We start from the raw sequence: 15,814 nt of genomic DNA, 5'->3' as shown, positions 1-15,814 counted from the left end.
AAATGATTTCGGAATGATCAGCGTCTGAGAAATAGCTACACTGATTAAATGGCTGGACACAGATGAAGAGTACGCACAGGCCCGCTCCAAGGCTTACTTACCCATGCTCATCTTGATTGGCAAATTTTCCCTGCTTGCAGCTTCCACTAGGTGTCTCCTGACTTCCATCACAGCTTCTTTCTGCTTGAAATTCATCAAGGACTCCCACAGAGATTTAGCAGCTGGATCACTATATATAAAAAAGAAAAAAAGCACCCAGGTTTACACCAAACATCTGCTAAGAATCAAGCAAACGGACTGGAGCTTAGTGATTTCTACAACGTGGATAGCCTATTTACTTTCAAGTACGGAAACAAAGCTCAACTTTTTCAGAAAGAGCTGCTCTCTCTTCAGACTAAGAATACATGGGCTGATTTGGTAACTTGTTATATTAACCAGAGGTTATAAATTTAATTGATTCTGTTACCACAAAATTATTAAGAGAATACAGTGGTACCTCAGGTTAAGTACTTAATTCGTTCCGGAGGTCCGTACTTAACCTGAAACTGTTCTTAACCCGAAGCACCACTTTAGCTAATGGGGCCTCCTGCTGCTGCTGCGCCGCCAGAGCACAATTTCTGTTCTCATCCTGAAGCAAAGTTCTTAACCTGAAGCACTATTTCTGGGTTAGCGGAGTCTGTAACCTGAAGCGTATGTAACCTGAGGTACCACTGTAGTTCAGCAGTGGCTTGCGCAAACAACCAAAGCTACTGAGAATATTAATGACGACAAAAACAGCAACAGTTTGAGTATAATAGACTTTCTTCTGAAATGCACTCTCGTGACTATACTTTTTGAAACGAAAAGCTGTTCGCCAGATTCAGAAGTAATGGTGAAGCCGTTGATACAAGCAGAATATTAAGAGAACGTTCATATGGCCATTGATGCAAAGTGGATCTGTGAGCTGGGAGGTGTTGCATTAAATCTCACCTCATTCATAAAGCTCACTGAAGTATAACAAGTGAGGGAGGGACAAGCAGCAGTTTTAGACAAAGTTTCAGTGCAGCAATAAAGGAGTTGGGAAAGGGTCATATGCCAAGGCCACTGCTGCTGTGAAACATGTCTTCTCATTTGCTCTCCTGCCTACCCCTGACTTCATGCAAATCCAGGACTGTGTTGAGGCACTACAAATCCTCCAATGGGGGCTGCATGAGGACATACATTTTTTGTTATATATGAAGGTATAACTTTATGCAGGGTCAATCTTGAATGGCATACAAAAGTGCTCTATATCTCAAATATGTCAATATTAATTGTGATCACATGGAACTAGAACTTTTAAAAGAAAATGAAAGAAAACTCAATACCCATGAGAAAGTTCCTTGGCAGAGACCAACGTTTATTGTCAAGTCATGCTAATATAGATTTTAAAAGTCCTGGAGGGCAATGATTTCCTTCCCTGGCTTTTGTTTTTTTACAAGCCAATTTCTTCCCAAAGTTGTAGGTTTGCTTTGCAAGGCTACTGGGAATTGTTTAAAAATATGTTGAGAATAGCAGACTCTGTTTAAAAGCAAAGTAGAAAATATGACAAACCGGCACATTTGAAGACTTGCAATATCAAAAGTGGATGTTTTGTAGACTTATTACTGCTTGCAAAAGATGGGGGAAAAGAGATACACACTGTTTCTACACACTTATTTCTATACACAGATCCAGCTGTCCAGCCAAGTGATAGGATAGCACCAGGAATAGTATCTAAACAAATGGCTTTGGACAAAAATAAAATTTGTAGCTAAAGAGAGTAGTTAATTGAGACTCCCGTCCTCCCACCACAATGCTTTCTAGTAATGGACTTAGCTTTCAGATTTGGACCTGGCAATTCTAATACGTCTTCATACCATGAGGGTTGTCTACTAATATGCCCTGTAAAGTAGGCAACCTCTGAAGCAAACAGCAGCCGCACATTCCATGCAGGATACCACTGCTAGTCTCCTAATACAACCGAGCTAGAGTCCACACTACCATTCATCAAATTTCACAAATACTGCTTGCTTCCCCATGTTCTTCAAATCTCAGCTCTAGGGTCTGTTCTGAAGGCCCTAATGCAGACATGGAAAATGTGAATAAATAAATATGTGCCTGAGCTTATTCAGAGTGCATACATGGTACCTTGACCAAGAAAAACTGGCATTCACACGACTGGGACCAGGGCTTTTATGAGTTTTGGAGACAATTCAAAGAGAAAGCATCTATGACCTTATATTCGTTCATTTGATGTTTTAATGTAAACTGTTTTGAAATCCCCTCATTAAAATATAAAGCAGCATAGAAATGAAATAAATAATAATAACAATAAGCTTCATGTGGGGATGGCACCTTGATATTCCATTGTAGTGACTGTAACCCAGGGTTGAGGTGTCATTTGGCAATTAGCTTATATATGCAAGTTTCTAACACTGGTGAGAGTATGTGGAGCCACCAAAACAGATGGACAGTACATGCAGTTTTGACAACCTGGATTCAGCCTCCAATGCCCTGAAACAGGATATTGACACTATCAGAGTTACTCATAATGACTATTTGTCAAGCAAGCACCTTTGAAAGCCGTGTGTGGATTACTAGACTCATGACTTTTGCTACAGGGCACCAGCACTCTTTGCTTGATCAGATTGCCTGTAATTCTGACACCCGAGAAAGCTTGGCTTCTTAATAGGCTTTCCTCCATCCCTTCGGTTCCTCCATCTCTTTGGTTCCAAGTAAATATGATAGGACAACTCACAAAGCATTCAAAGATCATGTTTCAGAGTGATCTCCAAAATCCCCAGGCAAGCTCCTGAGAAAGGGACTCCTCCTAAAGTCACATCCTGAGTAAACAATGCTGAATAGTTCAAGATTTTAAGGATTTTGTTTTATTTTATTGCAGACAGAGATGCTGTCTCAGTTTACAGCTTGGTCTGAGTTTGAAATCATGTCCACTGCCAACATGACTTCTGTCTGAAATGAAACATTAAGCATGCATATATCCTGGTTTCGAACAAATGCCAGTTGGAGTTTGCTGGGAGCTAACAGGAAATGCTAATCTCAAGATAAAGTGCAGCTCTGTTTTAATGCAGAAGAGTAAGTAGTGAACTGTGGTCCAATAAAATGTGAAGTAGGCAGTGGTTCTGGAGAAAGAGAGATACGGGGCCCTGTTTAGAAACTGTATCAATGTAGTCACAGAATCATAGGACTGTGGATCTGGAAGGTGTCATGAGGGTCATCTAGTCCAACCCTCTGCAAAGCAGGAATCTTTCACCCAACGTGGGGCTTGAACCCACAACTCTGGGATTAAGAGTCTCATGCTCTATTGACTATCCTTTAAAACCAATTTAGATTGTTAACTGTGTGTAGTGGGACAAAACTGGTGTTTCATGCCTAACTGAAGCCAGAGAGATACATTGTGTTAGGGTCAGTTTTATAGTGTGTCAAAAAAACTGTTACTATCTAATTTGTGATGTTACAGTTATAATAGTTAGCTGGAGGGCATAGATTTTTACAGTGGTACCTCTGGTAATGAACTTAATTTGTTCCGGAGGTCCGTTCTTAACCTGAAACAGTTCTTAACCTGAGGTACTACTTTAGTTAATGGGGCCTCCCACTGCCGCCACGCCACCACTGCGTGATTTCTGTTCTCATCCTGAGGTAAATTTCTTAACCCGAGTACTACTTCCGGGTTAGCGGACTCTGTAACCCGAAGTGTTTGTAACCCGAAGTGTTTGGAACCCAAGGTACCACTGTATATGCTTCAGTTTATTCACAAAGTGTTGGGTCCTTTACTGGGCATTCCATTCAAACATAGTGAGTCATAATTATAGGCCAACCAAAATTCAGAATTTCACTGAGAGCCTGGTAATTGGCTGGAAAGTTAGGCTCAGCACTGCTTAAGAGCCTGAGAAGAAAACCTTTGAAAAATGAAAGAAGAGACTCTGAAGAGGCAATGCAAAGAATGTGGTGTGGAAAGCAGCAGCAGCAGCAGCCAGGACTAAAGTGGCTGAAGTCCAGAGAGAGGCTAGGACCTGAGAAATCCCTTTGGCAGAAGGCAGCTGACAATGAAGGAGCCAACACCTTAAAGATGAAGTCACTAAAAGCAGAAACTAAGAAGGTCTTCAAGGGGAGAGGAAGACCATAGCAGCAGCCCTTGGGAAAAGCTGAAGGCAGTGTGTCAGCCGCAGCATTCAAAAGTTGCCAGGTATCAATCCAATACTAAGAACTTGTCAAGAATGTATAATTTGCTGCTGAAATGGAACACACAAGATGAAACAGTTAAATCGGCTATGATTAAGTGGGCACAGGACATTGGCCATAACATTATGTTTGCTGACTGGGAATGGTTGTGGAACACCGGTATCAAATTCACGGCATGTAATGCCTTAAAGGAAAATATTATGAAAATGATTTACAGGTGGTACATGACCCCAGTCAAGCTAGCAAAAATTTACCATTTGCCTGATAATAAGTGTTGGAAATGTAAAGAAACTGAAGGTACTTTCTATCACCTTTGGTGGACATGCCCGAAGATTAAGGCTTTCTGGGAAATGATATATAATCAAATGAAAAAGGTACTTAAATGTACTTTCCCTAAAAAACCAGAGGCCTTTCTCTTGGGCATTGTCAGTCAATTGGTGTCAAAGAAAGACAGAACTTTTTTTATGTATGCTACAACAGCAGCAAGAATACTCATCGCAAAGTATTGGAAGACACAAGATCTACCCACCCTGGAAGAATGGCAGATGAAAGTGATGGACTATATGACATTAGCCGAGATGACTGGCAGAATCCGCGACCAGGGAAAGGAGACGGCGGAAGAAGAATGGAAGAAATTTAAAATCTACCTTAAGGACTACTATAAACTTGTTGAATGTTAGAATGTCGAGGTTTTGAGTAAGAAAGGGTTACAGCGATACAAGACTAGACTAAAGGAAAGATTAAGAGGACAGAGGACTGACAGAAACATTTAGAGTTGTTAAAAACTTTTGGACATTGGGATGCAGAAAGGGGAGGTATGGGGGAGTCTGAGAAACATGGTTTATGAAAAAAAGGTTATGAAACTATACGTGTGTGTATGTCTTTTTATATGTTTGTATTGTTTTAAAAATTTTGTAAAATCAATAAAAAAAATTATATAAAAAAAAAAGTTGCCAGGTATCAGGCAAATTTTATACCTGTCTATTGGCCACTTGCGACCAAGTCAAGAAGGCGTCTGGTGTCTCCACCATCTGGAGGTGAATGCCTGGAGATCCTTGGGATCTTGACTGTTTTCACACACTAGCAATACATCCTGTAGAACTCTATCCTACAGAATAGAATTCTATTCTATTCTATTCTATTCTATTCTATTCTATTCTATTCTATTCTATTCTATATTTTATCTGGACGATTAGAATGAATTTCAAGAACCAAAAGTCGGATTGGAAAGTATGATTTTTCAAGCCACCTGGCCCAAAAATGGCAACTAGGCATTCTGTTTTGGCAACTTTAACTCAAGGAGCCATTTGGCGCCTAGCCAAATCTGAGTTTCTAATACTGGCCAGCCGGTACTTTTCAGATGTGCTCATGTATTTGCAACACTCAAAGTGTGGCAGGAGGCATGCACCCAAGTCCCCCCAATGCCCGCTCACACATTGCTTCCCCCCTCAACTTCCCAGTGTTGTGTGGGGTTGGTTTGTGGCGGCTTCTATTCATGCCTGCTCAAGTGGTTGGAGACCTTGTTTGATAAGTGTCTCCAATCTCAGGGACAGTTCCACCACATTCAAGACAGCATGAATAGGTGCCCCTGCAGAACCACTGCATTCAGTATGGGGATGGTTTGGCACTGATCATGCACACCCCTGACCTTGGCCATAGATACAGAGATCATGCATTCAGGGAAATGCCTTAGTATGCCTATCATTTATCGTGCATTTGTGACAGGAATACCTGCAGTCATAATATAAAGGTAGGATAAATAAACGATAACAGGCCTTCCCTTTCAGGTTCTTGAATGTGTGGGAAAACAGGTAGTGACATTTGCTAAGGGCTACTAATTTGGGGACGCGGGTGGCGCTGTGGGTAAAACCTCAGTGCCTAGGGCTTGCCGATCGCATGGTCGGCAGTTTGAATCCCCGCGGTGGGGTGAGCTCCCGTCTTTCGGTCCCAGCTCCTGCCCACCTAGCAGTTCGAAAGCACCCCTCCGTCCGCCGCTCGCTCCCGGGATGGCGCAGGCTGCGCAGAAGCTGGTGACGGCCATCACCACCCAAGGGCCCAAGCTTGTCTCTGCTGCTATCACTTATTCAAAGCCTCGCCTGGCCACTTTTTTGTACTATGCTAAAGTTGAATTGGTTCCCCCAACTCCTGCTGAAATTCCTAAGGCCATTGATGGCATGAAAGGATTGGTGAAGAGCATGCAGACTGGCCGCATCAAACAGCTCACTGTCAAGGAAGTGCTGAGGAATGGCTTGGTGGCTACTGAAGTGCTAATGTGGTTTTACATCGGCGAAATCATAGGCAAACGTGGCCTGATTGGCTATGATGTTTGAAAGTTTTTGGTTTCTACTCCTAACAGTGTCGTAGTATTAAATTACAGTGCTGAGATGAAAAAGAAAAAGAAAAGAAAGCACCCCTAAGTGCAAGTAGATAAATAGGTACCGCTTTATAGCAGGAAGGTAAACGGCGTTTCCGTGTGCTGCGCTGGTGCTGGCTCACCAGAGCAGCTTCGTCACGCTGGCCACGTGACCCAGAAGTGTCTCCGGACAGCGCTGGCCCCCGGCCTCTTAAGTGAGATGGGCGCACAACCCTAGAATCGGACACGACTGGCCCGTACGGGCAGGGGTACCTTTACCTTTACCTTTTACTAATTTGTATAGACTTATACGGTTATGGTCTATGCTGGTATCCAGTTTAAGAAATATGCTCATGTAGAAAATTCTCACATATAAAGCAACTCCTTCACAAGGAACAACAGATTGAAAATATCCAACAATACTGCTCCCACTTAGACTAATAAATACAATCTGATACAGCAAACAATTCCCAGCTTCCTAGTCACAGAGCATTATCCTCATTTGGATTAATGGCATTTAAAATTCCCATAATTTTTCAAAGCAAAACATGCAGTTGCATATTTTAAAAGCCAGACAGTCAACATTAAAGAACGTAAGCATTTTCTTGAGCAATTTAAGCTTATTCCTCAATTCCATTCCAACTCCTCAAGCCACTTTGATGGCGTAATCTGCTCTAGACTCAATTTAACTGTGTGTCTTGGCAAATACTCAAAAGTTAGAGATTATTATTTGATTCAGATGCCAAAAGGCTTAGAGATATATAGCCCTAGAAGCAGAGAAATAGTATCACCCCCCCCCATAACCTACTTTTTGCATCTATGAAAGGAAACTGCCACATCCAAAGATCAAGTACTCATAATCTGAGGCATAAAACTATCATGGCATCAACAACTACAGAGTATTCAGTGCCCCAGTCAGATGTTACACACACTTTTCTGTGCATGAATAACTCATTCATCCCAGGACTGGTCTGAAGGCAAATGCTAAACCTTCCTTGACCGAAGAGGAGGCAAACTTCACAGTCTCTCAAGACAGACGGATGCCAACAACAAAATGTAAGGGAAATGTTGTTCTATTCACTGCATGCTTTTTCAAAATTCCCAGCCATAGATAGCAATTAATCACCTCAGCTTTTCAGTTAAGTTCACCTGCCTACACATACCACAGCTAGTTATCTGAGGCCTAAATGAACAAAAAGGAAACATTGTTCCTTGCCTAATCATCTGAAGGCAATTTTTACTCATCACTTGTGACCAGGACAACTGTTTATAAGCCTGCATGACTGACCAGATGTAACTATTTTGCTGTTTAACCAGTACATCTAAATTTATGTGCAATAAAGGCAGACTATATGCATCCTGTATGCGTACAGATATTTCCAGGGTGAGAGGAATCGCAGACATTGTGCTGTCCAGAGCCTATAAATATGACACTGATAATAATGAATATGAGAGACATGTTCAGTCCTAGGTCCTAGCAATTTGAAATATTTTTCTAGTTCGGGAGATGGCATTATGGGAACTGGCTGTGCACCAAGATAATTTTTGGCACAGATATATTGTTACAAAATCCCGGCACCTGCCCCCTCTCTCTGCCAAGCAGTGGCCAGAGCGCATGGGGTCAGAGGAGCACAAACAGGGTCTGTGTCCCTTTGGAGAAGGGAAGACATGACGGAGACTGTCATGCTTTAAGAAATATGGTTTATTCACCTATTTATACCTTCAGTCTGCATGGAAGGGAGTCCAGATCTTACAGCATGGCCCAGAAGCCCCTTGCCCTCCCCCAGAGCAGCTACCCTGGCAGCCTTCCAAATCTCTAGTCTCTGGCCACAGCTGGGGCAAGGAGTTGCTAACCCTCAATGGCTCTCCATTGTAATACTAACAGGCCTGCCCTTCCCTCAGCCAGCCAAACTGATTTGCAATAGGTAGGCCAGAAATTCCCTGTTTGCCACAGCCCTGCAGTTTATGTTTTAGTACAGGCGTCAGCAAACTTTATCAGCAGGGGGCCGGTCCACCATCCCTCAGACCTTGTGGAGGGCCGGACTATATTGGGGGGGGGGGAGAAGAACAACAAATTCCTATGCCCCACAAATAACCCAGAGATGCATTTTAAATAAAAGCACACATTCTACTCATGTAAAAACACACTGATTCCCGGACCGTCTGCAGGCCGGATTTATAAGGCAATTGGGCCGGATCCGGCCCCCAGGCCTTAGTTTGCCTACCCATGTTTTAGTCCATCCCCAATCAAAATCCTAGTATTTATTTGTTCCTAGTGTTTAGAGGGATCCCTTCCCCCCATTTCTATAACAATATTTAAGATTAAAAAGTGCCTATATTTAATTTTTTTCTTGTTAATTCTTTGAGAGAGAGAAAATAAGATTTTCACGAGAAAAACATCACATATATCAGGTCAGGACTGCAAGACTGCTTTTAAAATATTGTTTCAGATGACATTATTCACCACTAATGTGTTTTGCATTCCAAGTAATGTATGATTTCTTAAGGGTGGTACGATTTAGGGACCTTCATACAAAGAAAAGACCCTTACACAGAAGATCAATTCATTGCAAATCAGCGTCTGTATGTAGGAAGCCATTTTCTGACCCTTTTCCTTAAAGTTAATATTATGTTTGTTTATTTTTTTGGGGGGGGAACAAGATGGATAAATAATGGTACAAATGGGAATATAGATACTAATCAACAGTAATTCCTTTTCCTTCATAGCTACAAAGGAATAGGTACAGGGTAAAAATCCATGATGCTTTTATTGCTTCTTTATATATGCAAAAGCAATTAAAAAGTGATTAATTTTAGACTGACAGTTTTAAGGAAAGCCTTCACTAGTTGCTAGATTGCTCATCAATAAACAGAAACTGGATACATCACTTGGCCTTAAGAAATTCAGTGGCCTCAATTTCTCCTGTAAGAGAACACTTCTTTTGGTGCAAATGGATAAAGTGGTTTAGACATATGTTTTCAGAGGCATGGTGTGTGGAGACAGTGGGTTTCCAATTGAAAACATCTGGGAATATCCCAAGGCTATAACATTCCTGGAGTTCTTCCAGATTCAAGTGGCAACGATGATTTGCACGTTTGAGGGGGGAGGGAGCATTGTTTTATTCAACTGATGGCAAAAGTCAGTTTCCCAAACAAAAGTCTGTTTTGGAGAAGTGCGAAAGATATTGGAAAACATCTTTTTAAATGAACACCAGAGTAGCAATCATACATTGACGTAGCACACAATTCCTCCTGTTATATTTCTGCTGCTAGTGGAATGTAGACTCATCTGCGTGCAATTCTCAGGGGTCTACACATTATGAGTGGTCTTGGTAGCCACGTCAACATTTGTGATCACCCATATCCTACCCGAATTCATCATGCGAAAGGCTGGGCTGGATAAATCCCAAGCCGGAATTAAGATTGCCGGAAGAAATATCAACAACCTCAGATATGCAGATGACACAACCTTGATGGCAGAAAGTGAGGATGAATTAAAGAACCTTTTAATGAGGGTGAAAGAGGAGAGCACAAAATATAGTCTGAAGCTCAACATAAAAAAATGAAGATCATGGTCACTGGTCCCATCACCTCCTGGCAAATAGAAGGGGAAGAAATGGAGGAAGTGAGAGATTTTACTTTCTTGGGTTCCATGATAACTGTAGATGGTGACAGCAGCCACAAAATTAAAAGACACCTTCTTCTTGGGAGAAAAGCAATGACAAACCTAGACAGCATCTTAAAAAGCAGAGACATCACCTTGCCGACAAAGGTCCGTATAGTTAAAGCTATGGTTTTCCCAGTAGTGATGTATGGAAGTGAGAGCTGGACCATAAAGAAGGCTGATGCCGAAGAATTGATGCTTTTGAATTATGGTGCTGGAGGAGACTCTTGAGATATGGGATCCTTGTAGGTGATCTACACATCCAAATCTCAGCCCAACAGTGTGGTTGGTATCAGTCTCTCTTCACCTCTAAACTGGAGAGGAAAGCTAAGGTCCTTTTGTTACCCTCACCAGAAGAAAATGGAAGGCTTCCCAGAGTGAGAATGGAGGGTGGGATTTTGGTCTGCTTTCTATTCTAGAACTTTTTTTGTGAAAATAGTGAGCCAGAAGACGGCAAAATGTATTTCAATTATAAAAAAATATGAGCTGTGGTATTTACGCACAAGAGATAAGCAAACATGTCAAGAGTTGTGCACCCTGGAAAAATTGCAAATGTGACTAGGTGCACAACATACAGCTGGGGATGTTTAATGGGATAAAATGAGCACAAGCTTGCCTGCTGCGGTCAACTAATTTTTTCAAAGCAGTATTTTTACTTGCCAAACCCACAGAAGTAAACCCATATCTTAAGCATGTAGCAAACATTTCCTGCATCCCAACATCTTGTAAACTTGTAGAAGAGGGCAAACATCTTAATCCTAATTTTTTTTCTATTTAATGTTATCTAAACGGAACAGAGAAACGCACACACACAAAATGTTCAGACAAAAATAAATAAATCACAATATGTTCTTTGGATTTAGAATACCAGATAATGTTTTAAGGCATATTTGAGTGTCTGTGATAACAAATAACTTGATACACTTAGTCCCTGGATGTGCGCAATGCAATCCAGCTGTCTAGAAAATAAAATGTTTACAAAGGAAAAACATTCCATCTTTGTTTATTACATCCTGCAACACCAAGCTTCATAGGGCTAGTGTAGGATTTTGATTGTTGCTAATCCAGGAAATATAACTGATAGCGCAATTCATTTCATTCTGTAGCCTTCAGCTTCTTCAGACCCCAAACCTAGCTTGCACACCAAACCAGAAACATGAGATTAATATCCAATTTATCTATGTTATCTTCATTCTCTTTTTCCAAGACTAAAGGCACCATTAGGGCCAACAAAATGTATTTTGCTATCTCAAGATGGTGCCTCCCTCATTCCATGACCAGAAGCTGACTGTTAATTTCACTTCAACACCAAAAATATGGTAGCATCTGATGCCAGCAGGGCAATTTCAAGGGGGATGACAGGCTGTGTAGCACATAAAGCTCTGATATCCAGCTAAGGGAAATGGCTGGGAGGAGCTCAGGAGGAACAGTGAGGACCATTGTCATCACCTCAGCATCTGCCACCTAAGGCTTGCAGTACATTCCTGTCAGATCTCTCTGAAACATTGGTGCTGCTGTTCAGTTTACTAAGCAGCAAGTCAGTACACTATGCCCATATTGGCCTCAAAGTCTTTCAAATTGCAGAAAATAAGGTAGGATTAGGCAGATGAAGCAAGGAAGGTTTTAAAATATACAGTTAACTTGCCTACCACTAGGTGGCAAATTCCTAAAATGATGTATAATTCTAATTTTTTTGGGGGGGGTAGGGAAACCCCCTTGTGCTAGCAGGAATCCTTGCACTGTCTTCCCCTAGCATGGTGGGTTAATGGAATATGAGCAGTGATCCTTCAGATTCACAAACTCACTTGTTCCTGAACTGTTAGTTCTTAGGCGTCCTGTAAAAAATATATATTAATACATTAAATGCATACACTGAAGAATTGTCTGTCACATTGCGCTTTAAAAAAGTTCTGATCTTTATAGCATGTCTGTTCCTTGACAGTTCATTAGATACGTAACGGTTTTAAAGCATTATTCTTTTGTGCTTTAAAAGTGCAAACAGTTACTTAATAGGAAAAGAAAAGAACAGGCTGATGGAAGAGGAGTCAATAACAAGGTGCTGACAGCTGAATCTACATTCAGGGATTGTAACCACGGCCAAGTCCATTTTTGCAGATGTGGCAGCTAGTTACTCAGAGGACGCTTCCTGGTGCATGCAGAACACTTCATATCTATGTGGAGTAGATTTAAATAAGGCAACTCAAAATATATTTAGGTCATTTTCATTCACTCACCCATTTACTGTATATAAGACAAAAATTCTGATGCTACAGAATGAATAGAATTTGCTTCCATCTGAATATTTTTCTATTTGGAAAGAGCTATCATTTGCTACAAGACACTCTGACTGCTTCCTTATCCTCTTGTTTCCTCTGGGTTTAAACTACACTCATCAAAACAATTCATACAATTTGTATCAATAATCTATTTTAATATATATTGGAAAGCTTCTATGGATATTAGCATGACACAGGATACCCGTGCCTCCCCCTCCCCAATTTTAATTTTTGTCATAAAAATGTAAACTTCTAAATAGTTTTTATGCGGATGTCAAACAATTATAGTATATAAACTTGAAATTTTTATATCATCAACAATTTTAGGTTATATTTTAGCGATTAAGATTTAAATTATATATTTAATTTTAACTGTTGCTATATCTGTATTGTCTCTGTTATACCCAACTGTAAATTCAAACGTATCCCTATCGTGTTTTATGACTTTCCTGATATTGTATGTGAGCTGGAACTGGTCTGTGACTGAAATAATAAAATTATTATTATTATATTTTCAGGGCTAAGGATTTGCAGCTGAGCAATCTGAGTGAATTATGAACTGGTTTCTCAGACAAATGTTACTGCATCACTGATAGCACAGCCATGGGAAGACTGGAATTTTGCACGTTTCTATAGTGCCCAATAAATTTTGCACATTTTCCGTGGGTGCCCAAATATAGAAAATAGTATCACCTTTATTTTCTTTCTTTAAATATTTATAAACTGCACTTTCATTAAAAAAAACCACAATGAGGAAGTTCATGTTACCATTGTATACACACACACACACACACACCCCTTCATAGTTATGATCCATAAGTTTTATTTCATAATATATAAACCATATACTTAAAGAGAAAAAATTATCACTCTCCAAAAATATATATTCTCTGCAATCCATTTCTACTAAATGACCAATGTGTCAGCAATTATAGCAAGAAGGTTTTCTCGATGGAAAATTCTGCACATGACTAATATGATTTAAATAATTTTAAGGACATTGCTGCATTTTTCAGTTTATCAAGTGGTTGTGTTCAAAGTCAATTAACTTTAAGAGCACAGAGAATTTAAAATTTTCATCTTTAAAGAAGTTAATTGTTTCCCTAGATTTAAGTAAAGACTCTGCTTTATAGCCCTACGTCAACCATAAATATTCATTAAATCTGCTTGCTAACTCCATAAACTAAGCCCAGATGTTTTGGCTGGAGACACATTTATTTATTTATTTTTAAAAGACATATAGCATGCTGTAGAGAAAGGAGATCTTCTTTCTCCATTATCCCAATACATATGAAATACTTAGAAGAAACATCTATTAAAATGTGAACTACCTGACAGTGGATTCCAAACTCTAGGTGTGTGTATATATCTCACGCACCTTTATTCAGAAATAACAAATTCTACAAAATTCCCATCACTGCCAACAAACATTTTATGAAGAATGACATCTGATCCGAAGTTCACTGCCAAAACAGTAATTCAATTCAAATTTAAATGGACTTCTTTCAGAGTTGAATATTGCAAACATTAATTCAGATTACAGCTTAGGGTGCATTTCACAAGTCTAGCTAACTACAGCCAAATATTTAGCAGATTATTTCAAATCAGTATCTGAACTCCTCTGCAGCTAAGTCTTATGGACCTGACTTCATTGTGCATTCCCTCTCCTTCCCAGATTCCCTTCCCCAAGTATTCCATTATTCTCTTCTTCCCTACAGCCCTACAGTCTTCCAATACTCCTTTCCTGGGCCCTTGCTTTCCTAAATGTCCACTTCTTTTTCGCTCCTTCACTTTCCCTGCCAGTCCCTTATTTAGGATCTGAGCAACTGAGCCAATGGCAACCAGAGACACTTGGAGCAGGAGTGCTTGGGGCTGATGGGAATTGGAGTCCTACAGTATCTGGTGAACCACAGATTCCCAACCCCAGCATTATGGCAAATCTGGTAGTAGCTCTTCAAAAATTCCACACAGAGTTCTTTCCTGGCCCTACCTGGAGATGCCAGAGGTTAAACGTGCGAATCTCTGCATATTAAGCATCTGATCCACTTTTAAGCTTACAGCTCTCACAGCAAAATTCCTAAGCATTTTATAGTACAGTGATGGAAAGCAACCATCCAAGTCACTCTTGTGTCTGACACAATGCTTGAGGGAACAATGTACGCAACTGCCTCAAAAAACAAAGGTTCTACATAAAAATGGGCCTTCTCTGGGGTAGCTCCCACTTGTGGAATGCTTTCCTCAGGGAGGAATGCCTGGTGCCACCACTATCTGATTTTTAGGCACCAGGCAAAAACTTTAATCTTCCGTTCTGTAACGTTAGACTGTTTTGGACTTCTGGGGAGGTGCCTCCGGTAATGGCTGAATTCCTCTGATAAGGAGGAATTTGTCCCGTGGGAATTTGGGTCTGGCCGCCACGGTGAAGGCGGAGACCCGCAAAAAATCACAGGCGGGAGACTTTGTTGTGAACCATCTGCTTTTTGCTGGCTGAGAGAATGGTTGCTTCTTGAAAGCACTGAAGTGTTGGATAATGGCAGATGAAGTTGATGGACTATATGGAATTGGCGGAAATGAAGAGCCTGGAAAAAGAAGACTGGAAAAAGTTTAAAGACTATTTATAGAAATATTGTAAAATTAAGGAATGTTAGGAGAATGTTGGAATGAAGCTATATGGCTTTAGTAGAAATGTTATAAGGAATTAAGTATAAATAGATTAATAGAAAATTAAAGGAAAAAATAAGGCAAGAATGTGTTAAGATAATTATAGGATAGAAAACAGAGGAAGATGGAAAGGAATTGCTGAAACAATTAATAGAAGTGGAATACAAAAAGGGAGGTGTGAGGAGGTCGCTGGAAATAAGCGAACGAAAGATAAGATATTGAAAATGTTTGAGGTGTTTTTAAATTGGTTTTGTTTGTTTCTGTTTTGTTTTGTATGTAGTGTTTTTGTATTGTATTTGTATTGTTCTTTTTTTCTCTTGTTTGTAGTGTTGTGTTGAAACTGTTCGAAAAGTAATAAATATCATTAAAAAAAATGTAACGTTAGACTGTTTTGCCTCTTTTTATTTGACAAATGTTCTGTGACATTGGGGCGGTGGTAATTCTGTAATTGGTGCTGGAGGAGACTCTTGAGAGTCCCATGGACTGCAAGAAGATCAAAAATATCCATTCTTAAGGAAATCAGCCCTGAGTGTTCACTGGAAGGACAGATCCTGAAGCTGAGACTCCAATACTTTGGCCACCTCATGAGAAGAGAAGACTCCCTGGAAAAGACCCTGATGTTGGGCAAGATGGAGGGCACAAGGAGAAGGGGACGACAGA

The 15,814-nt window shown here is 40.4% G+C and overlaps 1 protein-coding gene across 2 annotated transcripts in view; it reads right to left on the bottom strand.

The window, feature by feature from the left end:
- Nucleotides 1–15,814, bottom strand: part of SCFD2 (sec1 family domain containing 2) — a 157,019-nt gene that overhangs the window by 134,912 nt on the left and 6,293 nt on the right. For both annotated transcript variants that reach the window (XM_081208856.1, XM_081208857.1), the window contains exon 3: nucleotides 102–229. In XM_081208856.1, coding sequence (XP_081064982.1) covers nucleotides 102–229 — 128 coding nt within the window. The remainder of the gene's footprint in view (nucleotides 1–101; nucleotides 230–15,814) is intronic.

This window comes from Podarcis bocagei (assembly GCF_964188305.1).
Source record: "Podarcis bocagei genome assembly, chromosome: 9".
Taxonomy (NCBI): domain Eukaryota; kingdom Metazoa; phylum Chordata; class Lepidosauria; order Squamata; family Lacertidae; genus Podarcis; species Podarcis bocagei.
This window is presented reverse-complemented; position numbering and strand designations above follow the sequence as displayed.